We start from the raw sequence: 27,910 nt of genomic DNA, 5'->3' as shown, positions 1-27,910 counted from the left end.
AACCATGTCTAAGTCCCTGCCGTCCAGAGGCCTTTTCTCACCACCCACCCTCATCTTCAGCCCTTCCTGCCTTCAACCATGTCCGAGGCTCTGCCCTGGGTGGAGGGTCTGCCCTGGGTGGTGGGTCTGGGATGGCCAAGGCAGGTGCAGCCCTCCTGGGCCCCGCAGGTGGCTGGGGAGAGAGAGTTGACCAACACTCTCCATCGCGGGGAACAGGAGATACCCTTCCTGTGAGAGGGGAGTCAGGGAGGACTCTGGGGAAGGGGGCCTTTCATTCAAGGCCCGAATGAGAAGCAGCCAGGTGTGCCAGGGCCAGGCAGGTGGGGACGAGTGCGCAGGGAGGGGCTCAGCATCTTCTAAAACCAACCACACACCTGCAAGAGAGACCCCTGCGGTGCCCTGGGGCCGAGACGGGACTAGGACAGTATTCCAGTTGCCCCGTCCTTTCCAGAGACCCTCCTGGACCTGAGCTCCGGGATGTGGGAGCTGTGAGTCTGCTTTGCTTTGGTTTTCTGTGGGGCTGGCGGCATGCCCAGAAGACGTTTACTGCATTTAATGAGACTGGGGACAGCACAGTGGCCCTGGGCGTTTAATGGGACTGGGGACAGCACAGTGGCCCCGGGCTCTGAGGTCCCTGCAGACCTGCTTCGTGGCCAGGTCTCAACTTTGGTCTCCGCACCTCAAAACGCAGGTATCGACGCAGGGTCTCTGTGACCTGTGGCAGCCCCGGTGTCCTGTCCTTGTTCACACGGGACTCAAAGCCTCACTCCGTGAGGTGCCGCTGGGCTCACCTGTCCTGGTGGCTTTCCTGAGCCAGGAATAGAGTCTTCACCTGAACTGACCTGAGGCCACGCCCAGGCCCCTCCGTCGCAGCCCAGGGCCACTCTGAAGTGAGATCTGGCAGCCTGGGGAGGTTCAGGGGCTCACAGGTGGTGGCACCCAGCCCTGCCACACTTCTCCTGGACCTACGCAGAGGCGCGGGCTGCGGTCAGTGCTTGGAGACAGAGCAGCTCCAGGCCACCCACCCTTCCAGTCTGTAGCATCCCGCCTCACACAAGGCCCCAGCACCACAAGCCCGTTCTCCCCATTCCTTGGAGCAGACCCTGGAGGCAGCATCTACAGGGGGCGTCCCGGGCAGCCTCACCGCAGGCACCACGGAAGCACAGAAGAGCTGCCTTGTGCCAGCACAGGGCACGCAGGGACGTCCGGGTGCCCCAGCTGGCAGCCACTCTCCCCACAGGCAGGGTCTGGTGCCTCCATGTGCAACGTCTGTGATTGGGCTTGGTGCTGGGAGCGTAATGAGGAGCCTCCCTGGCCTCCCCAGATCCTGTCGCTGATGGGGGAAGGACACGTGGCCATCCTAACACACACATCGCCAAACGTGGGCTTCCAGCGCGGAGGAAGCAAATTAAACGCTGCAAACGAACATCGGGGTAATTATCCCCACCAGGGCTGGGACGGGGTCCAGGCCTTCCTGAGAACGGGGCAGACACGTGTCAAGCGCCTAAGAGATGGGGAACTGGGGCAAAGGTGCTGGTGCCACAACAGCCCAGGCACACAGGAGGGTCGAGGCCGCCCACGTCCCCATCTGCTGCGAGGAAGAGAACGATTTGGAGAGGAGCTGAAAGTCAGTGAGTGCAGCCTGTGAGGGGAAGCTCGTTGGTTTAATTCCGGATGGTGAGGAGGCTCGTGGAGCCATCGGAGCCGTGAATATTCATGAACCAGCAGCCTTGCCCAGGTAGCCACGGCTGGGCTGGCGGCTGCATTGGCTCTGCTCATTTTTGAAACGACACAGCACTTCTGGATTGGAGACGTGATGAGCTATTTGTAGACATGTCCTTGTTGATAAGGAAGCAGCGCTAGTTGACAGAACCCTCTGGCACGGCTGGGGAGGACAGGGCTCTTCTCCTGGGGCTGGGGCGGGGGCAGCCCGAGTCCCTGGGCATTGGGGTCCTGGGTTTGGGGAATGGGGTGTCAAGAAGCTGTGATGGTGGAGGAAGGAGAAGGGCCCTGGGCTTGGTCAGGCTGAACTGGGTCCCTCTCCCCAGCCCTTGGCTCTGTCATCATGGGAGTAACAGAATAATAATGTCACCCCAGACGCTGGCGACAATCCATCTGGTATGACAAATGTTAGAACACGCTGGAAGCTGACAAGGGCTCCGTGCTGCAAACGACCCCTGCCCTCCAAAGCTATGCCCAGAAACCCAAGGCGGGCGGGACCTGAGCTGTCCCTCCTGCTCAGAGTGCAAAGTCCCCGTGAGGGCAACCTGGCACTCACCCACCAAGGACCTGTGCCGGCTCACAGGGACCTGTCCATCTGGGTCCCAATCGATACACTTCTCTGCCTCCTCCCAAAGGCACCTTCACCCAGTCCTGGCTCTGGGCTCCCTGTAGGGGGTCAAGTGTCCAGTGTCCCCTTCCTGTAAGGAAGGAGACCAGGCTGGGGGGCTTGCTGTGGGCCCCCAGCTGGGGCCAGGGCATGAGGAGACTCTGGCATGGGGCACACTTGTGGCGGTGCTGGCCCCACACCAGGCCAGGAGGGTGGGTGGGGCTGGGAAGGAGGAGGGGTTGACTGAGGTGTGGTCTTGGTCTTGCCTTGAGTGCTGGGGAGGGCAGGGCTGAGGAGGGACAGGTGGGAGGAGGCACTGAGTGGAGGAAGAACTGAGCTCCTGGAGAACCGGGTGTGCCACTCAGCAGGCAGGCAGGGTCCCAGACTTGGCACCGACGCTGCCATGGGAGGGTGGGCCTGGCACCAGGCGTTCAGGTGTCCTGCACTCAGCCAAGCGTGACAGCAGCGCCCTGCTTTCCCGACATTACGAAAGGTGCCCGAGTTGCAGGCTGCGAGTTCCCCAAGCGGCCTCAGGAGTCTGTGGCACCCGGTGCTGGGAGGCAGAGCTTGAGGATGCCCAAGGACCCCTAGCGGCTGCAGGGATAAAGCCCACCCTCTGCCCTGACTTTCAGAGGAATTTGCTGATGTGAAAATTCAACTGCCTGGCAAAGGAAACCTCTCCCTCTGAAATTAGCCCCTGGGCCTGGGGACCTGAGATCCCATAACTACAGGCTGAAAAAGGCAGTGCTATGGGGGTCCCCACCCCCAGATCCAGGGAAAACAACACAGAGAGACTGAGGCTGCCGATGCGTGGGCCACACCCCTCTGCACGAGACCCTCCCAGGCAGATGTTGGGGTAAATGAGCTGAGGCCCTGGGGCCGGGCTCTGGGACAGAGGGCAGGGGTGAGGCCGCCTGTCAGCAGGTGACTGTCACACTCATGCCTGTGAAAAAATGCTCCTGTGCACACACCATGTTTGTGCATATACAAGCCCTGTGTACACACACTCCATGCACATATACACACTGTACACACACACACAGTGCGTGCACACACAGGGCACATCTCAAGCATGTACCACGTGCACACACACACCCTATATACACATACATCTCATGAAACAGTCCATGCACACACACGTGTGCACACACACCCTGTGCATGCATCTACAAGCCTGGTGCACCCACACCCTGCACACACACATCTCATGTACACACACATCTCATGCACACACACATCTCATGCACACACACACTGTGCACACATCTCACGCACACACACATCCCACATACACACACAGGAAAATGATCTGTGCTCTGTGCCTCTGGGCCTGCAGCCATTCTGCTGACTTTGGTGGAGATGCCGGGACTGTCCAGAGCTTCCTCACCTGCTGCAAGACCTCAGCCAGTTCAGGCCCCAGGGAGACCCTCTCCACTTGCAGGAGCCAGCGGCCATCCTGGTCCCTTGGCTCCTTCTCAGCAGCGGGGAGACACCTGCTGACACAGTTCACTTTGGCTGAGGGGGAGGGAGACCCCATGTTGCTGCCTTTTCCCGCTGGTGTTTGTGGGACATGGGTCCCCAGGAATTGGTCTAGAAGGTCTGGCAGGGAGTGTCCAGCATGGCTGTGTGGCTCCCCAGGGAACCTTTGATCTTAACAAGGTTTGGGTGGTCTCAGCAGGGTGGGGAGGGGAAGAAAGCCCACTCAGGGCTCTGGTCCAGGGGTCGCTTCTCTGACAGTTCCCCCCAGTGTTCCCTGGGACGGGGGCCTTTTGGAGTTTGCAGCACCCTCCCTCAGTTAGAGACAGGCCTGCTCGCAAAGCCTCAGAGCCGGGACAAGCAGCCCCGATTTTATGGGTGGGGAGGCTGGGCTAAGACGGGTGGGAGGACTTGCCCAGGGTCCCGAACCTGGAGGGGGCAGAATCAGGCTTAGGCGTGGATCTCCTGACTCGGGGTCCCGTGGCTCACACATACCCCAGAAAGTGGGGGCCCTGATATGCCTGGGGAGGCTGAGGTGGGCACTGGGTACATGCCCTAGGGAGGAGGGGCAGCCAGAGGGCAGGGTGTGAGGCCCTCACCATGCATCAGAATCTCATGGGAGCTTCTATGGGCCCAGAGGGGCCAGGCCCCAGGGGTCTCGTGGGCACTGGGGAAAGCCACATCCACAACGGCAGGGGTCTCCTCTCTACTGGGGTCCTGGTTGGGGAACACAGGAGAGGGTAAGGTGACAGGGAGGTGGAGGAGGAGGAAGAGAATTTTCCAGGACTCAGCACTCTCCTTGGAGGGGTCACCGGATCTACAGCAAGTCTTGGCGGCTACCTGAGCTCCGTCCGCAGCTCCGGGGCAACGTGCAGAGGTGTTCGGAGCCTTCACCCACCCTCCCCACCCCGACCCCAGCGAAACTGTGGCCCTTGTGCCTCCCAGGCAGGAGCCAGCTCCATCCTTTCTGGACTCAGAGGTGGCCTTGGAAGGGTGCAGGCTGGACATCATTAGGCAGCCAGCTGGCTGGGACAAAGGGCTTTTCTGTGCCAGTGACCTGTCAGGACATAACTCCTCACAAAGAGCCGAGATGCACTCCCTCTCCAGTCGCTTGCCCAGAGCCCACTGCTCAGGGCTGGAAGTGTCCTCTGGATTGGGAGGGGGTGCTGGGGGGAGCCTAGGGCTGAGCCCTGAGTGGGATTCCTGGCCCCTGATGTGGCTGTGAGCCGATGGCCCACGGCCCCCAGGGCCTGCCCTCTCCCCTAGCTGCACCACATTGGGCCTGGCCTCCGGCCCTGTCCGGACCCTGAAGCCACTGAACCGTGACCCTCAGATGCTGGCAAGGGCTCCCCTGAGAGTGCAGAAGAATGACTGCTGGACCCAGGAGCCTGCACGACCTCATCTCCATCCTCACAACAGCCCAGTGACTCAGGGCTGGAACCATCCCCACAGCTGAGGAAACTAAGGCTCAGAGAAAAAGATGATTTGCCTGAGGTCCCCTGGCAGCAGGGGCGCAGCCAGAGTTCCAACCCTCAGCTCGCTGCCAGCCTTCCCGCCGCACGGTCTCTGGGCCATCAGCGGGACGTGGAGGCAGACCTGGGTGCCGGATCATTCTCATGCATGGCTGCAGTTCCACTGCGAGGCTGGAGCCTTCCTCTGGAGCGTGCTTAGAGTGAATTAGCTACTCAGCAGAGAGGCAGGGAGTGTGGAGGGAGGGGCAGAAACACAGCCACGAAACTGGAGCCAATGGGAGATCAATCACTGTCTACAAAGAGCCCCCAGGAAGCCCAGGTGTGGCGGGAGCCCCTCGGAGCTTGGGGAACCCCACTCAGAGGGCTCAGGGGAGAGGGGAGTTGCAGACAGCCCCAGCCCTGAGCCAGGACACCTGTGGCAGCTGCTGGGTCCGGTGGCAGACCCTCAGGCCCGAGCTGCGGATGTTAAGGACGTTCCCATGGGAGGAAATCCACCGTGGCCCCAGGCCCTGACCTTGGCTCGGCTCGACCTCTGCTTCGTGGCTTTGGTTGGGAAGGTGGGGATCAGCTGCTGGTGTCTTGGTGGGGAGGGGCCTTGGCTTCCGGTGCTGCCATTCACTCCTTCTCAACAAGGAAAACCTTTGGTGATTTTCAGGTTGTGATGCTTGGAAGGAATCAGGCCTCTCAACCAACCTTTCCGTCTCCCACTATCACCCTCCGTCTCCCACTATCACCCCAGCAGCTGTGCCCTATAGCTTTTCAGCAAACGCAGCTCTAGCCAGGGCCCAGGATGAAAGCAGCTGCAGGTGGGGAAAGAGGGGGTGTGAGGAGAACGCGTTGCCCCTTTGGCAATCTGGGCCCAGTTCCCATGTTTCTCCTACACTTAACGGTCTTCAAAACCTGGGCTGAGTAAAATGGACAGACAGGGCTCCAAGATCTCCTCTCTAAACCGGAGGAAAAGCACTGTCTGTTCCCTGCAGGGCAGAGCACCAGGAGAGGGTAAGGAGGGCAGGGAGCACCAGGAGAGGGTAGGGAGGGCAGGGAGCACCAGGAGAGGGCAGGGAGCTGGGAGCACAGCCTGGGGCAGGGAGCCAAGCCTGCGGGAGCACCTGGGCTCTGGTGAGGTTCCAGGAGGCCACTCTCATTTACGGGTTACTCATGTCTGTGAAGGGGCAGGTGGCCTGGGGGCCGACGTGGCTGCTCACTAGTGTGGCCTCGTGGTTTTCCTGCCTCAGAGGAACAGGGTGGGAGGGACGCAGGCCAGACTCAGGTGAGCAGCAAAGCGTGGCGTCGTGCTCAGGCCTCACAGACGGGGTGCGAGTGACTTGGCCCCACAGAGGGTTTTGGTCCTGAGCCCAGGTCCTGAGTCCTCGGGGGTGATGGGAGCACAGGCAGGGCCCCCCGTCCATGGGCTGAGCCCACAGCGCGGTGCCTTCTGCCTCCTGCAGCCATCTCCTCGGGTGCAGCTCAGGCTCAGCTGGTGCCCCCCAATGCTCTCACCTTTACTACAAACCCTTGGTTACCATGGGCAGGTGGAGGGCAGTGAGGGAGGGAGAAAAACCACCCCCAGAGCCGTCCTCCCGGGGCAGCTGCTTTGCACCGTAGCCAGTGACAGCCTGGAGTTGGTGGTGACATGGGTGGGGGTGGGGGGCTGGTGTCTGCAAGGGCCTGGCTGTGTCCCCAAACCCACCCGCAAGCCCCCTAGGGCGACTCAGGCCAAGGAAGAACTGTGCCCCCAAATCTGGTCTCACTGGACTTTGAACCCAGAGCTTTTGTTTCCCTTGCAGCAGAAATTTCAGGAGCAGCAGAGGCAAGGGCCAGGACGCAGAGTCGGAATCTAATTCAGCCTTGGTGATTACTGGGTTCCCACAACCAGCGCTCTCCAGCGGGCGCAGGTGGAAGGGAGGGGCTGTGCAAATTAATGAGTTAGACCCGATTAATCTTGCTGCATTAGCAAATCCAAAGGGGAAGCCGGCGAGGTTGGACAGATGCGTGGGAGCGTGCGCACTTGGCCACAGGGCTGTGTCGCCAGAGCCCTGGACATCCAGCTGACCTGGCCTGGCCCCTGGCTCCGGGAGGGACATGCCTGCTGGCCCTGGCTGAGCTCTCAGAGCAAACTCACCTGCGGGAATCCACCAGGGAGAGCCGCAGGCTTGAGACCGCTAGACCCCGTGGAAGCCTGGGCCTGTTTTGTTGGAAAAGTGAGCAGGAGACAGAAAAGGCAAAGCTGGCTTAGCCTCCCAGCCTCTGCCAGGTTCCTGCCGAGAGGCCCATGGCCTCTTCCCCTGCACCAACGCGGGGCAAATTCCAGCCCCTGCCCCAGGCCAGGACACCAGGCTCGGGCTGAGCCCTGGCTGGGATGGGGGACACTGACCCTCTGCATCAGCCCTGCGCCAAGTGGCTCTAAGCCGACATTTCTCGGGGCACTCCGAGGCTGCCTGCATCAGAGCTGCCCAGCAATGGCTGGTGGAAGCCACAGATGTGGAGGCCTCACCCCAGACTGAACCGTGTCTGAGGGTGGGACTCCAGAATCTGGAGTTAAACAAACTCCTCTGTGCCCAGCTGAGTGGATGCCCGTGGCCCTCAGGCTGCCCTTCAGGGATTCACCCAGCTCACCACACGCCCCTTCCCCTGCTCTGACCCCAGATAACCTCCGCAGGAGGCCTCAATTTTAGCAAGTCCAGGGCGAAACCATGAGCTCAAGCGCAGGAGCAGGGGCGTCCCCTTCCCAAAGGGGTCTTTGGTTTGCCACGGGAGGGTGGGGCACAGGGTGTGGGCGTGGAACCCACGAGGCGGACATCACTTTATCAGCAGCAGATGAGCCCCGTTTCGACCAGCTGCCAAGTCAGAGAAACAAAAACCCCGTTTCACAGGGACTCCAGCCGGGACCGCAGCGTGGCTGGCCTCTCCACCAACAAAAGAATGTGGAATCAGCTCTGCCAATGGCATTTGCTCTGCGACACCACAGGCAGGGGTTTCTCACCAAGGTGGGGCCTGAACCAAAGGGCACAGGCTGCTCTATCCTGTGCGGGAGCCACCGGCCTTGCCACCTCTCCATCCCCTTCCTGAGCAGGGAGCCTCGTGGGCTGTGCCGCAGGGAGCCGGGGTGGGGTTTTGTGAGTGGGTCAGAGGTCAGCAGGCTGCCCTCACGGGGCCTCAGGGGGACTTTGCTCTTCTCCCCTCCCTGTGTTTACCAGCTGCTTGCTCAGCCCAAATCTCCATCCAGCTTGGAACCTTCTAGTTCCTGCCACAGAACTTGCCCATGGAGGGGCTTCATGTAGACCAGAAGGACCAGGGTCTTGCACTGCCCAGGGGCTTGGGGAGAGCAAGGAGAGGAGGAGGAAGAGAGGGAATCCTTCCTTGGGGGACTTCAGTCTGCCTAGGGAAGCAGGACCTTGAAACCATTGAGGGTTGGATCTGCAGGGTGGTCTGAGGGAGAGCCGTCAGCAGGGTGGGTGGTGGAGACTGGTGGCTCCAGGAAAGACTGCAGGAAAGCAGACCTGGGATCTGTCCCAGTAAGGGCACCTCAGCCCAAAACTACACCTGAGGCCAGTAGGAGGCTGGGGTGCAGACCCTAAAGCCAGATGGCTTGGGTTGGAATCCCAGTACTGCTGTGTGAGCTTCAGCAAGCTGCTTAACCTCTCTGCACTTGCATTATCTCTTAAGAGCCCACCTTGAGGGGGCCGTGGAAGTGCAGGGGGTCCCTGCATCCAGCTTGCTTGGGCCAGCAGCACTGGGAGGGCCACAGAAGCAGGCCAGGTGTTGTCGCGGAACCGGCCACTGCGCAGCAGCTGTGCATTCTGAAAGCTCTAATTGCAGGCACTGCCCACAGAGCGGACAGACAGCTCCGGCCAGTGAGGAGGAGCTCCTGCCCGTCCCAGAGCAGGTGTATGAGGAGCCATGAGCTCAACCTGGAATCAGGAGTGTAGGAGAGGTGGGCAGAGAGGGGAGAGGCAGGTGGGCAGAAGCAGTGGCTGCTCAGAGAAGCTGGGAGGAGGAGGAGAAGGAAGGTGCGGGGTGGGGACAGAGGAGATGGGAGAGTCGATAGGAAGGGAGCTGTAAGGCTCCAGAGGCCTGTACTGGAGTGGGGGGTTGCTCCAGGGGACTCCTGACTGACAGCTCCGTCGCCCGACCTGCAGCCTTGGAGGGAGGGGCGTGAAAGCGGAGGGCCTCGGGACCTCTCCAGCCCCTTCTGCTCTGCCCTCCATTACCGACGACGGAAGTCTCCGTTTTCGGGGGCTGTGTCCCAGCGGCTGAGCCTGAGGCTGGGCCAGGGGCGCGGCTGCAGGGATGGCCGGGTCTGATGTTTCCGCAGAGCCAGTGCCCTCTCCTCCTGCACGCGAAGTTCAGCCGCACAAGGCGCCCCTCCTCCAACGCACCTGCTACTCTGTGGGCGGCCACCTCGCCACCCACCTGAGGGCGGGGCCCTTCCCTGGGGACTGTGCGCCACCTCCGGGGGCGACCCGTATTGTTCAATGCCAGGCCAGGGGCGCCTCGGGTCTGCTCTCCAAGCACCCGGCCGGGGAGACGCTCTGTTACACGCCCTCACCCACTGCAGGGGGGATGGGGGCGTGACTTCATGCCACGAAGTCCACGGGGCTCGCAGGCCACGCAAGGGGTGGGGGCCGACAGACCCTGACCCCAGGCTGGACCTTGAGGGGGAGGGGATCTTCCTCACCAGAAGGCGGGCGCAGGGCCTGGGCTCCCCTCTGGACGCCTCTTGGATCCTGGCGGAGGTACCGGGGGAGGCGGGGGCTGCAGGCGGAGAGAGTCCTGAACGGCTAGCGGGAGAACAAGACCAGAGATTTTCAGGCTGCAGACACCGGCTGGCGCGATGGAGTAACCCAGATGTGCTAGGGGCGCCTCTCCTTGAGCCGGATCCCCTAGACGCGCCCCCACCCCTCCAGGCAGGCAGCGGGCGCCCAGGCTGGAGATGTGGGGAGGGAGGTCAGACCCGCTCCGGGACCCCCCAGTCGCACGCAGTGACCCCGAGGTCCCCATCCCTGACTCAGGCACGTCTGGAACCCCGGGCGGACAAGGAAACTTTACCCCTGCCCGGGGCCCAGCGCAGCCTCCCAGTCCCCCTGGGCGCGCGGTCCGTCACCGCTCCTTCCCCCCGGCCCTTGCTCCCTCCTCCCTTCCCTCCCTCCGTCCCCTCCCCCCATACTTCCCCCTCCCCTTCTTCCCCCTCCTCTGCTCCCCCTCCTCTCCCCTCCCCTGCTCCCCCTCCCAGCCGGCTGAGGCGGGCAGGGCCGGGCGGGGCCGCGCCACAGAGCCCACAGCCCGGCGCTCTCGGCCCCGCCGCCGCCGCACCGCGCCCCGCAGAAGAAGCGGAACCGGGCCCAGCGGCCGAAGCGGCCCGCGAGGCTCGGGAGGCATGAAGTTGGGCGCGCACGGGCCTCGGAGCCGGGGGGAGCCGGGAGCCGCCCGCATCTAGAGCCCGCGAGGTGCGTGCGCCATGGAGCTCGGGGGCCCCGGGGCGCCGCGGCTGCTGCCCCCGCTGCTGCTGCTTCTGGGGATCGGCCTCCTGCGCGGTAAGTTTCGGGGCGCGGGATGGGCCCCCTTTCGCCCGCGTTCGGGTGGCCTGGGACCCCCGGAGCCAGAGGGAGGGCGGCTCCTGACTGCGATCCCAAGCCGCGGGTGCGCGCAACGGGGCGGCAGAGAGGCTCCCCATCCCCGGCCGCACAGGCTGCGCTCGCACCCGGGCTGAGCCAGGCGAGGAGGGAGTTAACCGCCGACGAATGCGGAGCGCTGGGAAAGGGGGTTTCCGCGGGGGGTGGGGGTTCCGCTGCTGTTTCAGGGCTGGACCCAAAAGCTCGAACTTGAACAGAGGTGGGGCCCCCTTCGCCCTTCCCCCATCCATCAGGCTAAATTTCCCTGAAGACTCCCATGCCTGCTTCCTCCGGTTTAGGGGATCAGAGGGGTGGCCTCTGCCCTTGGCGGCCCCCACCCACCTTTTCTGCAGGAAGAACAAAGTCGGGAGTAGGGACTCCGGGCTTGGAGTCAAGGCTCCCAGGGGTGTAGAACTGACCCCTCCCCCTCCCCAGTCCTGTCTGCGCTCTCAGGCGAGCGGGGCCCAGCAGGGAGGTGGAAGGTCCCCCTCCATCCAGACCCGCCCCATGTGGCAGCGCCCAGGACAGGCGGGGAACGCCTCAGACCCCGGGGCCCAGACCTGGAGCACAGATGGACCTGGGGCTGTGCTCGACCTGGGGCTGTGCTCCTCCAGAGCGACTCATCAAGGGCGTTCTGGGTCTGACCAAGAGCTCGGGCAGGCTGGGGTGCGGAGGGCTGGGGTGCGGAGCGGGCTGGGGTGCGGAGGGGGCTGGGGTGCGGAGGGGGCTGGGATGCGGAGGGCTGGGGTGCGGAGGTCTGGGGTGCGGAGGGGGCTGGGGTGCGGAGGGGGCTGGGGTGCGGAGGGCTGGGGTGCGGAGGGGGCTGGGGTGCGGAGGGCTGGGGTGCGGAGGGCTGGGGTGCGGAGGGGGCTGGGCACCTGCATCTGGAACACTTCTCCAGCATCAGGGGACTGATGAACCACAGGAGATTCCCTAGGAAGTGGGCGCTTTTGGGGGCCGATCCTCCTTCCTCTTCCTCCCTCTCCCTGCCTGGGCTGGCCCCGCTGCCCTGTGCCCCATCCCGTGCTGCTGTTACCCCCAAGTGTCCTCTGACTCACCGGCCACTGGAGGCACAGCCCTTCCCTAGAAGTCAGTTAGGGGACCCAAAGCAGTTCTCAGCCCATCCATTGTCTGGTTTTGTGGTGCGGTGCAAGGTGCTGGAAAGGCCTCTGTGGGCTGAGGGGCCTGGGAAGCTTCCCGGAGGAAATCACAGTTACACCCAGGGGTGGGAGAGAGACGGAAGCCAAAGGAGGGCAGCGCATGCCACGCCCGGCACACGCAGAGGTCCTGGGGTGGGCGGTGCTCTTGTGAGGAGCTGAAAGGAAGTGGACGTGGCTGAGCGTGCTGGGCAGGGGACTGGGGCAGCCAGGACAGCTCCTGGCTCCTGTCCCACCTGCACCTGAGCACTGACCTGCCTCTCCCCGCAGCCAGCAGCCATGTGGAGACCCGGGCCCATGCCGAGGAGCGGCTCCTGAAGAAACTCTTCTCGGGTTACAACAAGTGGTCCCGACCCGTGGCCAACATCTCGGACGTGGTCCTTGTCCGCTTCGGCTTGTCCATTGCTCAGCTCATTGACGTGGTAGGTGGGGGCGTGGCCATCATGTGCTGTGACAGAGGTTACCCTGCAAGGAGCGCCGGGGTCTGGGTGGGCAGAGGGGACACAGCCATCAACACTCGCAGTGGCTGTGAGTGTCCGGCCTGGGCTAGTATGCCAGAACAGCAGCCACCAGCTCCGTCCTGCCGGAGCCCCGGCCAAGGGTTGGTTCAGAGCATCCCAGCCAGGCCCTACCCTTTCCTCCCCCTCGATGTGGGAACACTCCACATGGCCAGGTTCTCAGTACAGAGCCCAGGCACCTTCGGAAGAACAGCAAAGGCCTTGCTTGGGGGTGGCGGGGCACGCTGTGACCTGGGAACAAGGACAACCGACCGGGGAAGGGGCCGGGGCAGGGGCAGGCACTGTGGTGTCCTGGTAGCAACCTAACCTCGGCTGGCCCCAGAGCCCCTCACCCACAGGTCTGGAATGTGGGGTTTGGGCGAGTCTTGGGCAAGTTCTGTTTGTCTGAAGTGTGTTTCCTTTCTGGTGGGGGGCCCAGGAGGCTGCTGGGAGGATGCCTAGGGGTCCAGCCAGGCCCCTGCAGCGTGGGCCAGTGCACACGGAGCCCCGAGGTGGGGATAGGAACCAGGAGGCTTCGAGGCTGAGAGAACTGAGCTGTGGGAGGCTCGGCCTTGTGCTCGGTTGAGATGCTTGGTTACCTACCCAGGCCTGAGCCAGACCGTCTGGGGGTCTCGGCGGCCCTAGAGGGGCCGGGGGAGGGGCAGCAGAGACAGTTCCACGTTTCCTAGCCAGGCTCAGCCACTCCAGATAGGGTGAGACCATCCCTCAGGGTACCGGGCTGGGTGGGGGTGCATAACCTGGGAGCTCCTGCCATGGAAGAGGGCAGGCTGGGCAGGCCGTGGCCGCTGGGAGCTGGCCTGCTTGCGAGTGGGCAGCTGATGGCCAACTGGGCTGCAGGGGCTTGTGTCTTCCACACTGGAGTCCGCCAGCTCCAGCCCTGCTGCCAAATCCCAGCTTGCTGGTCCAGGGAGGGCACCCCCACATGGGGAGGCATTTGTACGCTGCAGAGGCCCAGCCCACACCTTGCCAGGACGCCAAGCCTGGGTCTGCCGCTGTGGGAGGAGCTGCCAGGTTGCAGGAGTATTTCCTCTCTTTGGGAGGCTGGCGTGTGTTGGGTAACCCTGGGCCTGGGGCCTGTGGAACGGGGTGAGAGCTGCTTCACTATCCCAGGGGCTTTGAGAGGTGTAGGGAGCTGCAGCCACATTCCCACGGACAGGCTGGTCAGTGGTGGCACTTGCCTGCGCAGGGCTGCCCATGGAGACTCCAGTCAGCCAGCCCCGTGGAGGGTCGGCCACCAGACCTCCACCCTCAGTGTCCTGGAACTGCCCCTGAGTGGCTCCTGTGGAGTGTCTCTGGCGGAGGCCCAGCCAGAAGACAATGCGGGTTGCACAGGCTTGGCAAGCCTGCTGAGGTTTGCAAACACGGCTGCAAAGTGGTGGCTGGCAGAGGCGGCCGCTGGCGGCTGCCCAAGGCTCTAGGTCTGCCACCCCCCACCTGGCTGCCTACCTGAGCTTCTCAGGGCTCAGTCCATGGCTCCCTACACCACCACAGAGCCCCCAGTTTGCTCAGGAGACGTTGAGGCCAGGAGCACACCCAGCACCAAGACTCCCAGAGCTGCCCACCCCTCTCTCCACCCTGCAGCCGGCTAAGGACTTACACGAGCATGCACACGTGGGTGCTGATGCTCCTGGGTGCCCAAGGCCGAGGGCCACGTATGTGCGGAAGGGGCTGCCTTGTGTCCATACGTGGGTGCTGATGCTCCTGGGTGTCGGCCTAAGTCCGAGGGTCACGTGTATGCAGAAGGGGCTGTCTTGTGTCTGGCCCACTCTGTCTGTCCCACCAGGGGCTGGGGACTCACATGTGCCCCCTTTGCGAGCTCATATACTTGTTATAGATGCCATCACCAGGGTCTGTCCTGGAGGGGATGTGAGCTGCATATGTAAGCTCAGGCCCCAGGACTGGCTGCACAGGAGGGTCTGGAAGACCCAGTGCTTTTCTAACCAGCCCAGGCCAATGCTGAGTGGTGGTGAAATGTACGGTGTTGACCTGCCCTCCAGCTTCAAGGGCACCTGAGAGTGATGGCTGCAAGGGAGCAGGGCAGGACACTGGGCAGGAGGGCCAGGCCTGGCCACATGAAGCTGGTTCTGAGGACCCTGGAGCTTCCTCGGATACACGGGATGAGGTCCTGAGGGGATGAGGTCCTGTGGGGAGATGTGGCCCTGTGGAGACGTGGTCTATGGGGATGTGGTCTGTGGGGATGAGGTTCGGTGGAGACATCCTGTGGGACGTGGTCTGTGGGGATGTGGTCTGTGGGACATGGTCCTGTGGGGACATGGTCCGTGGAGACATGGTCCATGGAGATGTGGTCCTGTGGGATGTGGTCCTGTGGGATATGGTCCTGTGGGGACATGGTTCTGTGGGGACGTGGTCTGTGGAGATGTGGTCCTGTGGGATGTGGTCCTGTGGGGACATGGTTCTGTGGGGATGTGGTCTGTGGAGATGTGGTCCTGTGGGATGTGGTCCTGTGGGGATGTGGTCCTGTGGGGACATGGTCCGTGGAGACACAGTCCGTGGAGATGTGATCCTGTGGGATGTGGTCCTGTGGGATATGGTCCTGTGGGGATGTGGTCCTGTGGGGACATGGTTGTGTGGGGATGTGGTCTGTGGAGATGTGGTCCTGTGGGATGTGGTCCTGTGGGGACATGGTTGTGTGGGGACGTGGTCTGTGGAGATGTGGTCCTGTGGGATGTGGTCCTGTGGGGACATGGTTGTGTGGGGACGTGGTCTGTGGAGATGTGGTCCTGTGGGATGTGGTCCTGTGGGGACATGGTCCATGGAGACATGGTCCGTGGAGATGTGGTCCTGTGGGGACATGGTCCGTGGAGATATGGTCCGTGGAGATGTGGTCCTGTGGGATGTGGTCCTGTGGGATATGGTTCTGTGGGGATGTGGTCCTGTGGGGACATGGTTGTGTGGGGACGTGGTCTGTGGAGATGTGGTCCTGTGGGATGTGGTCCTGTGGGGATGTGGTCCTGTGGGGACATGGTTGTGTGGGGATGTGGTCTGTGGAGATGTGGTCCTGTGGGATGTGGTCCTGTGGGGATGTGGTCCTGTGGGGAACATGGTCCATAGAGACATGGTCCTGTGGGATGTAGTCCTGTGGGGACATGGTTCTGTGGGGACATGGTCTGTGGAGATGTGGTCCTGTGGGGATGTGGTCTGTGGGGATGTGGAAGGAGGTGAGTGGGGCAGGCTGGAAGGGGCTGGGGTGAGTGGCCCAGTTGTACACAGTGACCTTGAGTGACAGGTCCCACCTGCTCAGGTCATGAGGCACAGTCCTGGAGTGGCCACCCTGGCCAGCAGTGGAACCCACTTATGTGCCGGGGCAGCTTTGCTGGCTGTGTGTGCCCACGTGGGGGGCCTCGTCTGCAGAGGGGCTGCCCCCAAGGGCCAGGAGGGAGCAAGGCAGGCAGGCAGAAGGAGGCTCCCCATGCCTGCCACACCCGTCCTTAGCTGGGGGAGCCTGTGAGGCCACTGACCTCCTCTCCACTTTCCTGCTGGAGATGTTTGCGGCCTTGTCCCCACATCCCTAGGTCTCCTCAGAGTCCCCATCCTGGGCTCAGCTGCCTCCAGGGACGGGGCACTCGCTCCCTCCAGAGGTCGCCCATCCACCATGTCTCACCTTGGCCCTGTCCTTGTGCCAGTGGCTGTGGATGAGGAAACCCAGGGCCAGAGACAGACACCAAGGGGTCACTGGCCCCCTTCCTCTCTCTGTGCCCTAGGACGAGAAGAACCAGATGATGACCACGAACGTATGGGTGAAGCAGGTGAGTGGGAGGGCACTGCCCTGCCCTGGCCCTGCCCCAGCCCTGCCCTCCCCCACACCCCTCACCCTGCTGCCCTGCCCTGGCCCTGCCCCACTCTGGCCCGGCCCCACCCCACCCTCCCCCACACCCCTCACCCTGCGGCCTCCCCCCACCCCACCCCGTCCAGGAGTGGCATGACTACAAGCTGCGCTGGGACCCAGCTGACTACGAGAACGTCACCTCCATCCGCATCCCCTCCGAGCTCATCTGGAGGCCGGACATCGTCCTCTACAACAAGTGAGTCCCCTGGGGAGCTCTGCCAAGGCCCAGCCTGGCCCAGCAGGGCCTATGCCAGCCCCATCCATGCCAGCCCAGGTCCAGGAAGGAAGAAGCAGGAGCAATGGAGAAACTGGTGGGGGTTGAGGAGGGAAGGGTCCCTCCAGGCCAGCAAAGAAACTGAGGGCATCCCTGGGTCAGCACTGGAGCTTCAGAGACAGAGGGGCCTGAGAGTGGCTGTGGCACCTGGGCACAACATCCCTGCCTGGACCAGTCCTGAGGCCTGGGGGCTGGCTCCTGACCCCAGACGTCTTTGCCCCACCCTTGATGGCTGCAGGAGAGCCCTTTTGGGCTGGAGTGCTTTTCACGGTCAGACCCCATCCTGGGATTTCTGGGAGAATAGTGTGGGCCGCAGGGTGCCGTGGAGAGGGGTGAGGAAGCCCCAGACGGCTCCCACACCAGCAAGGCCTCTGCTTGCTCTGCACACTCAGGCCCTGCCCAGGACAAGCATCACACCAGGTCCCCAGCAAACAAAGCCTCAGGCTGGGCCAAGCCTGTGTCAGGCTCCAGGGAGGCCAAGATGAAGTCCGGTCATGGAAACGGGTTTCTTGTGCCTGGAAGCCAGGGCAGCGTTGCCAGGGATTGGCCATGGCAGACGGTGGCCTCCAGAGGCTGCTGTCCTCCAACTTGTCCTTCCCACAGATCTGTGCCGAGGGCCCTGCGCCTGGCAGCCAGCACTCTCTGAGCTGAGTCCTCCAGGGACTATCTCTCGAGACAGGCTCAGGGCCTGGGCGCGGCAGGGTCAAAGCTCCCACAAACAAAGCAAATGGAAGCTCTTCCTCCTCTCCTGTCCCAGCCATCTGCCCACAGCCCCTTCCAGGCCCCAGGGCGCCTGCCTGACCTACAAACGCTGCTGTATGATTAAGAACCATTGGGCTCCTCTTCCAACTCAATTGATTCCAGTAATGGCAGTGGGAAGGGGGGTGAAAGGGGGCCGGACGCTCTTCCAGGGTGCATTAGGGGAGGTGGTCAGTGGTGAATGGGTGGCGAGTGGTCTTCCCTTAGGACAGGCTCCCTGTCCCCTGCAAGCTGCCCAGCCACCTAGCTCCCCGCCACCAGGACCGTGCACCGAATCCGCCTGTGTGACTCACAGGGACATATTTCAGGGAGAAGTGGAAATGCCCAGGATGGGCCGGGCAGAGAAGCAGCTCTGGGTGCCTGTACACAGCCCTCCAGGAATGCAGCCCCCAGGAACAAAGCCTCTGAGGACCATAGCCCCCACTGTGACCTCAAACCCCCAGGACCACAACCCCTGAGTACTGCAGCTTCCACACCCTTACCAGGACCATAGCCCTCCAAAGACTGCAGCCTCCACCAGGTTCACAGCTCCCTCAGGACCATATTCCCTGCCAGGACCACAGTCCCCCCAGGACCACATCCCTGCCTAGGGCTACAGCGCCTCCCGCAGAACCACAGTGCCCGCAAGGATCACAGTTCTCGCCTGACCACAGCACCCTAGGACCGCAGCCCCCCTAGGACCGCAGCCCCCTAGGACCGCCGCTCAGGAGAGGGGGGTGTGCTGCCACCCCATGTCCTCCTGGGTCTCCTCCTCACCACAGCCTGTGGGAGGTAGTGGGGTAACCTGTGGGATACAGTCGGGTGACCCCAGTTTTCTCTTCAGGGCTGGGGTTGTCACTGAGGCTCTCTGGACAGGACCTGGGGTTCCTGGAGTCGGTGCTGGGGCTGGGGTCTGCTCCCACCGAGGCCTGTTTCTGGGACAGCAGGTGACCGTGGCTGGTGGCCGGCCAGGCTGCAGGGCGGGAGGCCTCAGCCCTTCTCTGGGCTTTGGCCACCCCCAGTTGGGGGCCCTGCTGTCCACTTGGGGCTTCTCTAAGATTGGCCCTTTGGGGCAGGAGCCCAGAAATCCCTGACCTGGGGATCGGGGTGGAGGGGACAGAGGGTCTCATGCCACCCTGTGGGCCCTGGAGCAGGAACCTGGACCTGCCAGACTGGGCGGCTCCTCAGACCCTGCCTGCTCCTAGGGTGCAGCGTTCCAGAACCAGCTCACAGCTGGGTGGTTCAGCCCAAACAGGGTTCTCCTCAAAGGCTCCCCAGAGGGCGGCCGGAGTCAGGGGTGGGCAGGGCAGGGAGCGGCAGGGAGCAGCAGGGACGTGGCCCAGGGATGCTGTGGGACCTGGGGGCTGGGGGACCTGGCCCTGACCTTATCCCGTTTCCTGTGACGCGGGTGGAGGACCCTGGGAGGGGGGCCCTGCCCAGAGTGACCTGCACTGTTCCCAAGCACAGCCCTGAGCCCCTGCAGCGTGCGTGCTGAATGGAGTAGTCACCCGCTTCCCGTATGAGAAGGTTTCCGTTTGTGCCTCAGAAGGTGGAGAGCGTTGATTTTTGGAGAGATGGGCTGGGGGGAAGGAGCAAACTTGAGCCTGATTCCACCCAAACTGAAATCGGGGGCCAGGCTGTGCTGGGCCGGAGCTGTGTGGAGATGCAGCTGGTGGCTCTTCCCGGGTCTCCCTCCCTCTGCAGGGCAGCCGAGCGGCAGCCCAGCCGGTGGTGTTGGCTCAGGACCAGTTCAGCGGGGCAGAGCCTCAGCACCGACCGAGACCGTGGGGGGCCAGGGCTCCATGACCTGGAGGGCAGAGCTCCAGCAGCGGCAGCTCCACAAAGGGAGAGTCCCTGAGGGTTGGGAGGGAGGTTGAGGTGCAGGCCCGGCCCTGGGACTCCTGGGCAGGCACAGAGGAAGCTCAGGGAACAGTGGCCAGCTCTGCCCAAGTACCTGGGGAGGCTCTGGCCTTTGAGCAGGCTCTCAGGGAATGAGACAGAGGAGGGATGGGCAGGGGTCCAGGCAACTTGGCAGAGGTGGGCAGAAGGTGTGTGGCTGGGCAGCCGCTCCCCGGGACACGTCGTGCCCCACCGTCCTCCACAGAGCTGAGCCTGGCCCCACACCCACCAACGCTGTGGATTTAATGGGGCCTCAGGCTTCCCATCGGTGGGGACTTCTGTGGGTGGGGGGCGGGGGGTCAGCTGCTTCAGGCCGGAACGTGCTCCTGCAGTGTGTCCTACCCAGCCAGCCACTGTCCATGGAACTAGGGGCTGGGTCTGGGAGCTCTGCCTACCAGGAGGAGTTCAAGGGACATCAGCCCCTTGCTCCATTGCTCTGTTGCCCACCTGGGCCTGTGGACAGAAGACCCATGTCCTCAAGGCAAAAGAGAGTCCAGAGCCAGTGGCTCGGATGTGGCCCTGGAACTGGGCAGTGCATATGCAGCCTCACTGCATTGTCCCTGGGTGGCCAGAGCACCTGTCCTTGCCTCTGTGGCCCCTGGTGTCCTCATGCTCGCACACCGGCAGGTGGCCTCCAAGTCCTTGGGGTTAACGGCAGAAGCTGGGTGAGGAATTCCTGTGGTGGCCTGGGGTGCTGCTTGGAGGGGCAGGGACGTGGGGATGCTGTGTGTCCCAGGAGGTGTCGCTGGAAGACTAGCCCCATCCCTGTGCCACTCACGGGTAAGAAGAATCAGCAGCAGCAGTGACTATGTGTGTCAGACACCTGTAGGTCCCTTCCTGTTCTCTGAACCACGTGCTACCCCCAGCTCAGGGATGATAAACTGAGGTGCGCGAGTAAGTGAAGAGACGAGCAGTGTACCTGGGCAAGGCCGCCAGCCTTTCTATGCTCCTGTGATGTGAGAATGCCTCTGTGTGGGCGTGGGCATGGACGTGGATGTGGATGAGGATGTGGATGTGGGCATGGACGTGGGCGTGGACATGGATGTGGGCATGGACGTGGGCGTGGACATGGATGTGGGCATGGGTGTGGATGTGGACGTGGGCATGGACGTGGGGGTCTCACTCCCTTCGATCTTCCTGCCCAGTGCTGATGGGGACTTCGCAGTCACCCACCTGACCAAGGCCCACCTGTTCCATGACGGGCGGGTGCAGTGGACGCCCCCGGCCATCTACAAGAGCTCCTGCAGCATCGATGTCACCTTCTTCCCCTTCGACCAGCAGAACTGCACCATGAAATTCGGCTCCTGGACCTACGACAAGGCCAAGATTGACCTGGTGAACATGCACAGCCGCGTGGACCAGCTGGACTTCTGGGAGAGTGGTGAGTGGGTCATCGTGGACGCCGTGGGCACCTACAACACCAGGAAGTACGAGTGCTGTGCTGAGATCTACCCAGACATCACCTACGCCTTCGTCATCCGGCGGCTGCCGCTCTTCTACACCATCAACCTCATCATTCCCTGCCTGCTCATCTCCTGCCTCACCGTGCTGGTCTTCTACCTGCCCTCCGAGTGTGGCGAGAAGATCACGCTGTGCATCTCCGTGCTGCTGTCGCTCACCGTCTTCCTGCTGCTCATCACCGAGATCATCCCGTCCACCTCACTGGTCATCCCGCTCATCGGCGAGTACCTGCTGTTCACCATGATCTTCGTCACCCTGTCCATCGTCATCACGGTCTTTGTGCTCAACGTACACCACCGCTCGCCGCGCACGCACACCATGCCCGCCTGGGTACGCAGGGTCTTCCTGGACATCGTGCCGCGCCTGCTCCTCATGAAGCGGCCGTCTGTGGTCAAGGACAATTGCCGGCGACTCATTGAGTCCATGCACAAGATGGCCAGTGCCCCGCGCTTCTGGCCCGAGCCGGAGGGGGAGCCCGCCGCCACAAGCGGCACCCAGAGCCGGCACCCGCCCTCGCCGTCCTGTGTCCCCCTGGATGTGCCGGCTGAGTCTGGGCCTGCCTGCAAGTCGCCCTCCGACCAGCTCCCCGCTCTGCAGCCCCCGGAAGCTGAGAAAGCCAGTCCCCACCCCTCGCCTGGACCCTACCGCCCACCCCACAGCACCCAGGCACCAGGGCTGGCCAAAGCCAGATCCCTCAGCGTCCAGCACATGTCCAGCCCTGGAGAAGCGGTGGAAGGTGGTGTCCGGTGCCGGTCTCGGAGCATCCAGTACTGTGTTCCCCGAGACAATGCCGCCCCCGAGGCGGACGTCCAGGCTGCCGGCGCCCTGGCCTCTCGCAAGACCCACTCGGCTGAGCTCCCGCCCCCAGACCAGCCCTCTCCGCGCAAATGCACCTGCGGGAAGGAGCCCCCTTCCGTGTCCCCAAGCGCCACACTCAAGGCCCGCAGCACCAAAGCACCGCCCCGGCACCTGCCCCTGTCGCCGGCCCTGACCCGGGCGGTGGAGGGTGTCCAGTACATCGCGGACCACCTGAAGGCTGAAGACGCAGACTTCTCGGTAAGTCCCGCCCATGGCCGTGCTGGGCGCCTCTGGCCCAGATGGAGTCGGTGGACACCCTCCGTTCCTGGTGCGTCATCCAGGAGCTGGGCCCAGGCCTCAGGCTGCTTTGCTTTGGGGTGCAGGGCGTGGCCCCTGTTGCAGCAGCCTTGCCCCGAGCTGCTACGTGGCTGCAGGTCCCAGGCTGAGCGGGGCAGGTGGCCCCGAGGGGCTGGCACAGGGTGGATCCTGGTGCCGCCTCCGGCTCTGGGACACACTGGGCCTCGCAGATGGCAGGGTGAGGGGCCACAGGCGGCGTCCTTCCAGCACAGCACGGGGGCGCTCTGGGAACTCCTGCCCAGCGACGCCCAAGTCTCCAGACCGCAACAAGGCACTGCCAAGTCCCTTTCCCCAGGGCCTGCCTGTGCCTGCCCCGTGGGCCTCCCTAGGGCCCCTCTGTACCTGGGGCCTGGAGGTAGGGGGCTTGGAGAAGATGGGATGGGATGGGCTGGTGGCAGGAGAGAAGGATCCGGGACAGGAACACGGCCCCAAGACCGTCAGCCCCACGCGGCCACGCTGGGGACAGGGGTGGGAGAGCCATGGGCTGGGGGCAGAAAACACAGGCCGCACTGCTAAGGCCCCCCGGGGCCCTGGGCCAGCCCACCTGCCCTCACCCTCACGCACCAGGCACCGGCCGCACAGCGGCCTCCAGAGCCGTGGTTTCTGCTAAGTGGCAGCCATGTCTGTGTTACCCGCGGCTCTGCGGTCTCCTACCCGTTCCCTGCAGGAGAGGCCCCGGGGCAGAGCCAGCTTTGCCTGACCCTAGCACCAGGTAGCCTCCCTGTTTCCTTCTGCAGACATTTGCTGTCTGTCGCAGGTGGGGAGGCGCAGGGGCCAGGGTCCACAGACGGGACGATGGGGCCGGATGGGTGGGGCACGCAGGCGGCCGAGGGTCTCAGCCTCAGCCGTGCAGCCCGTGACGTCCACAGCGACAACTTGGCATCTGTCCTGCCATCCGCCTGCTGTCGCCGGCACCTCCCGGCTTTCCTCCCAGTGCCAGGGCCTGGCGCCCTCAGTGGGCCGCCTCTGCCAGGATCCCAGAGTGCCATCCTCGATGGTTTATTAGGACGCATCTGGTGCCTGCCCCCACTAACTGAGTGAGCCCCAAAGCGAGGGGCACATGCTCTACACCCCTGAGAAGTGAGGGAGTCACTTGCCCCACACAGCCACCCCCACTGAATCCCAAGAAGCTGCAAAGCCACCTGCACGTTCCAGAATGTTCTGGGGTCACGAGAGCAGCCTGGAGAAGTGTCAGGACCCTGCTTTGCTGCCAGCTCTTGAAGCCAGAGGCAGCTGTGCCCAGGCCGTGCCACTGTGAGGTCAGATGCTTTTAGGTGTTTGATCAAAACGGCCCTGAAGCCGGCAGTGAGTCTGAGCTTGGCGGCCAGAGCAGCCTGGGCCCCCTCCAGCAGCCTTGCGGGCCGATCTTTGCCGCTGCCTGACCTGGTTCTGGGCTTGTGGGGAGCAGAGCTGACTTCACAGGAGGCGCCTCGGGGACAGAGGGAAGGCTTTGGTCTGTCGCTGCATTTCATCTTCAGGGCGGATGGAACGCGGCACACAGAACCCAGGGAACTAAAGGCACATGGGAAAGGGTGAGAGGGTGGCCGCGTCCCTCCCCCAGAGACGAGGCCCGAGCAGGACTTTATTTATAAGTGACCCCGTTTGCCTTCAGGCTCCCTGTAAATAAATACGGCCATTTTGGTTCAGTTTAACATGATCAGGACACCCGGGATTGCTGCGAAAAATCAGAGCAGGAGGTGGCACTGTCCCCTCCCATCCCTCATCATCCACAGGCCCGGGACCCAGGACACCCTCATGGCCTGGCCCAGAGGCAGCTCGTCAGCTTGGGGTCGTCTCAGGTCCTTCTATACAGCAGAGCCAGAGACACGGGACGGGGGAGCCACAGACGCGGGACGGGGAAGCCAGAGACACACAGGACAGTGGAGCCAGAGACACAGGACGGGGGAGCCAGAGACACACAGGACAGTGGAGCCAGAGACACAGGACGGGGGAGCCGGGGACACAGGACGGGGGAGCCAGAGACGCAGGACAGTGGAGCCAGAGACACAGGACAGGGGAGCTGGGGACGTGGGACGGGGGAGCCGGGGACACAGGACGGGGGAGCCAGAGATGCGGGACAGGGGAGCCAGAGACACACAGGACAGTGGAGCCAGAGACACAGGACGGGGGAGCTGGGGACACAGGACGGGGGAGCCGGGGACGCGGGACGGGGGAGCCGGGGACGCGGGACGGGGGAGCCGGGGACGCGGGACCGGGGAGCCGGAGACGCGGGATAGGGGAGCCGGGGCCAGGGAAGCGACCAGCTGCACGAGTACCTTTAGCTGCACACAGCAGCTGTCTTGAGAATGGCTTCCCGACTCCAGGCCAGACCGGGCCACTGCCTCTGCCGTCCCTAGGCCCCTGCTCCTAGGGGTCACTCAGGGTGGGGTCCGCCCTGCATCAGCCCCAGGAGTGTGGGGTTAGATGCCGGACTGGGAGCCGGCACCCACTGTCCCTGTTTAGATGTGTAACCGCAGCCACCCCTGATAGCTGTGCACCTCAGTGTGAAAATGGGACAGGCCAGGGGAAGCTCGAGTGAGAGATCGCAGACGGCGGTGGCTGTGCGGTTTCCATGTGTGCTGCTCTCGTCCGCCCTCTGGCCCCGGGTCCTCCCTGTGGAGCATCAGCTGGCAGTGCTGCCCACGACCAGTGTGTGGGGTTAGGCCCCGTTATCCCAAACCCAGCAGGCTCCCTGTCTCACCCTGCTCAGCGAGGCTGTGCCCCCACCGGGCCTCATTTTCCCATCTGCAAAACGGGGAGGAGGATGGGCCTCCATGGTGTGCCTCCCAGCGCTGGTGAACTGAGAGCAGACCCCCCACGGGGCCCCTGAACCCCCCTCCCCCGTGCCCCCTTCCTGAAGCGCAGACTGCCTGCTGAGAGGTGGGGGCGCTCAGGGCACAGTGCAGAGCCTGTCTCCACACGGGGGTCTCCCCAGCCGGAATTCCCAGGGTTCCCAGGTCCTCCTGCCCTGCACCGTAGTGATGCCGCCCCCTGCAGAGCACTGGCTCTCCCATGCTCCCCGATTCCTCCCCTTGGTGCAGGTGTGTGCGGGGTGCACCGGCAGCGTGGCTGCCTCGGGTGGAAGGTCGGAGGTGGAGAAGCTGCCGCCGGCGGTGCCAGGGTCCTGAGGGCTCTCCCGTGGGCGGCCGGGCCTGTTGGAGTGACGGCGTCTGTGCTTGCAGGTGAAGGAGGACTGGAAGTACGTGGCCATGGTCATCGACCGCATCTTCCTCTGGATGTTCATCATCGTTTGCCTGCTGGGGACCGTGGGCCTCTTCCTGCCGCCCTGGCTGGCTGGCATGATCTAGGAAGGGACCAGGAGCCTGCGTGGCCTGTGGCTGCAGCACACGGGGTCGGCGTCCATGCGGCCGGCCTGGGGCCGGGCTGGCTCCTCCCCGGACTCTGCAGGGCCACACGTTTGCCACATTATCCTTCCTGTTCTGTGTCTGCTGTAAGACGGCCTTGGACAGGGACACAGCCTCTGGGGAGACTGAGTGCAGAGCTGCTTCCAGCTGGGCTGAGGCCCCAGGAGGCAGCGGCTTGGAGCAGCGGCTTGGAGCAGCGCCTTCTACCTGCAGGACTCAGGTTAAGTCCAGTGCAAGAGTCTCCTGAGCTCCCCTGCAGGTGGGACTCCCTCCTCCCGGTCCCTCAGCACTCCCGGCGATGGTCCCGACTGCCCCGAGGGGCCCTTGAAGGGACTTCATGCTCCTTCAGCCCCAAGTGCCCCGTCTTCTGGAGGCCTGACCACCTCTCCCACCCACCGCGTCCTGCACCTGTGTGGGCCTCAGCTTCTCCCCCAAGGTCCTCGGGCCTCGCTGGCCCCATAAGCGTGAGTCAGCGGCGCTCCAATCTCCTTCACTAGGAGTGGGTCCAGGCAGGGATTGTGTTTGGCTGTGTTTTGGGTAAGTTAGAACTCAAGTCTTGTGCCCGAGGACCCTTGGAGAACAGAGCTTTGTGGAGCTGGTCCCGCGTGGGGAGAATCGGGTGGCAGGCCCTCCACGGGGGACAGGAGCACCCAGCCCCAGAGAGTCCCGAGACCAGGGCTCTGCCTTCCCGGTGTGGGGCCAGGGCTCTGTGGCAGGTGGCCAGGGCTCCACAGGGGCCTAGTGGCTCTGGCCCCGGGATTACTTCTGTGTTGTGATTTCCCAGGGCTGGGAGGGTCCCGAATGGAGCCCAGACCCGGGCCCTGGTTCCCCCAGGACCCTGAAGGTTTCTACCTTGGTGCACAGCCTGGGAGATCTGCCCAGGGCTCTGGGTTTGGGAAGAAGGATTTCCCGTCACAGTAGCCTTGGGGAGCTGGTGGGGGCATCCCTGAGAACCTCCACCCGAGAGATGCTGGGACCCTCGGGGCAGGAAGCTCCCGAGAAACCTCGTGGGGGTCAGGGAGCCCTGGGGTTTCCACGCAGGCCTGTGCCCTCCATCCTGGCAGGGCCTCACCCCTGCAGGCGGTACCCAGAGGTGGCGGAGGCCTGAAGTGTCTCCAGGCATGACCCTGGAGCCCGGCAGTGCACCCCCTGAAGACGGCGCACCTGGCAGGCCCCCAGCGTCCCCAGGGGCACACTTCCCCCGGGGGGTGGGCACAGGCTGCCCCACCCCTCCATGATTCTAAGGGCTCAGAGGGGCGGGGCCAGGACGGCGTGTCCCTTGCCTGAGAGTGACGTTGGTTCAGGAAGGCAGTCAGGAAACCTCCCACTGAGTGGTCCACATTCTGCCACCCCCAGACCCCATCCAGCCCGGGGCGGGGCTGGGGTCGGGCCCTGTGTCCCACTGTGTCTCATCCGTCTGTCCCCGAGCCAAGCTCTCCTGGGCCAGGGTCTCCTCAGAAGGCGTCTGAGAGCAGAATGAATAATTGAAGTTTGGAACGCAGCACGCTGAGTGCCCAGGAAATGCCACTGTGTCCCCGCGGGCAGTGACATGAGTGGGGAGGAGACTCAGGCTCACATTGCCCACACCTGCCTCTGAACTGCTGCTGGTCACCCCCACCCCCAGGTGCCTGTGACTGGGGTCCTGAGGCTGGGGCTCTTGTGCCAGGAGTGGGTGGGACGCAGAGACCCTCGTGCCAAATCCTGGGCATCCCCAGCCCCCCGGCCCCTCCACACCCCTGTGTATTCAGGACTCCATCTGCTGAACTCTGACCTGTCCCCGCTCCGCCATCAGCCCCTGCTGCCCCTCGGCCAGAGCTCCCAGGATGCAGAGAGACCCCAGACGGCCAGAGAACCCAGGATGCAGGGAGACCCTGGGCGAGTGAGTTCATCCTGGGGCCATGGAAGCTGGCAGGAGACACTGGTCTCAGAGGAGGGAGAGAGACGCAGATTTCAGATATAAGAAGCCGGATCCGCACTGCATAAGCAGATCCAGCTGCCAGATGTGTGGGCAGCTGCAGGGAGCGGCCCGGGGTGCTGGGCCCAGCTGTGGTTGTTCTTTTCTGGGTCGGGAGCGACTGCGGAGTGGCTGGGACGCTCCTGCCGGGGGACCCTCCTGCTGGGGGTGGCCGCTTGCCTGGGGGAAGACCCCTTTCTTCTTCTTCTTTATATATATTTTTTTGAGGCTCAAAAAAAAAAAATCCAAATAAAGCACCATATTCCCACCACGCCAAATTAACCTGGACAACAATGCTGGCGTATTTGCGTCCACTGTTTTTATTAATTAAGGTAAAATTTACGTATGGTGAGATGCATGCTCTTCAGCGGGGACCCCAGGCCCTAGAAGGTCCCTCCAGCCCTTCCTGTTGGCGTCCCTTCCCCATTTGTGGCTCTGACTTAAGCGCGGTGGATTGACCTCTCCGGCTCATGACCTTCAAGGAGTCAGAATGCTGCAGTTGGAGACTTTGATGTCTGGCTTCTTGATCATATGACTTAGAGCTTCATCCGTGCTGTCGTGTGTGTCTGTAGCTCATTGCTATTTGTTCCTTCGTTTTTAATTGTGAGCAGTGTTCTTCTGTCCGAATAAACTAAGACATAGTTTGTCCATCA

At 63.3% G+C, this 27,910-nt stretch overlaps 2 protein-coding genes across 5 annotated transcripts; one reads left to right on the top strand and one right to left on the bottom strand.

Moving 5' to 3' along the window:
- Window positions 1-538: 538 nt before the first annotated feature.
- On the bottom strand, window positions 539-10,593 carry LOC107000333 (uncharacterized). Of its 3 annotated transcripts, none has more exons than XR_013400118.1 (6): window positions 8,951-10,593; window positions 5,295-7,462; window positions 4,405-4,522; window positions 3,717-3,822; window positions 2,279-2,388; window positions 539-1,953 (listed from the first exon to the last, which is right to left on the bottom strand). XR_013400118.1 is itself a non-coding variant. In XM_077952187.1 (6 exons), exons 3-6 carry the CDS (start codon window positions 5,421-5,423, stop codon window positions 2,364-2,366), a joined length of 378 nt encoding a protein of 125 aa, XP_077808313.1. In that variant the 5' UTR covers window positions 5,424-5,471; window positions 5,792-7,462; window positions 8,951-10,593; the 3' UTR covers window positions 539-2,363. The 3 variants fall into 3 exon arrangements, 2 of the variants coding, with proteins under 2 accessions (XP_077808313.1, XP_077808311.1); XM_077952187.1 differs by having other exon boundaries at window positions 539-2,388; window positions 5,295-5,471; window positions 5,792-7,462; XM_077952185.1 differs by having other exon boundaries at window positions 539-2,388.
- CHRNA4 (cholinergic receptor nicotinic alpha 4 subunit) lies at window positions 10,573-27,910 on the top strand. 2 transcript variants are annotated; one of them, XM_077952180.1, is made up of 6 exons: window positions 10,573-10,811; window positions 12,317-12,468; window positions 16,287-16,331; window positions 16,498-16,607; window positions 20,604-21,839; window positions 25,121-27,910. In XM_077952180.1, exons 5-6 carry the CDS (start codon window positions 20,613-20,615, stop codon window positions 25,244-25,246), a joined length of 1,353 nt encoding a protein of 450 aa, XP_077808306.1. In that variant the 5' UTR covers window positions 10,573-10,811; window positions 12,317-12,468; window positions 16,287-16,331; window positions 16,498-16,607; window positions 20,604-20,612; the 3' UTR covers window positions 25,247-27,910. The 2 variants fall into 2 exon arrangements, with proteins under 2 accessions (XP_077808306.1, XP_077808305.1); XM_077952179.1 differs by having other exon boundaries at window positions 20,468-21,839.

Source organism: Macaca mulatta, chromosome 10 (assembly GCF_049350105.2).
Source record: "Macaca mulatta isolate MMU2019108-1 chromosome 10, T2T-MMU8v2.0, whole genome shotgun sequence".
Lineage (NCBI taxonomy): Eukaryota > Metazoa > Chordata > Mammalia > Primates > Cercopithecidae > Macaca > Macaca mulatta.
Note: the sequence above shows the minus strand (reverse complement) of the source record. Positions and strands in the feature narration are given on the sequence as shown.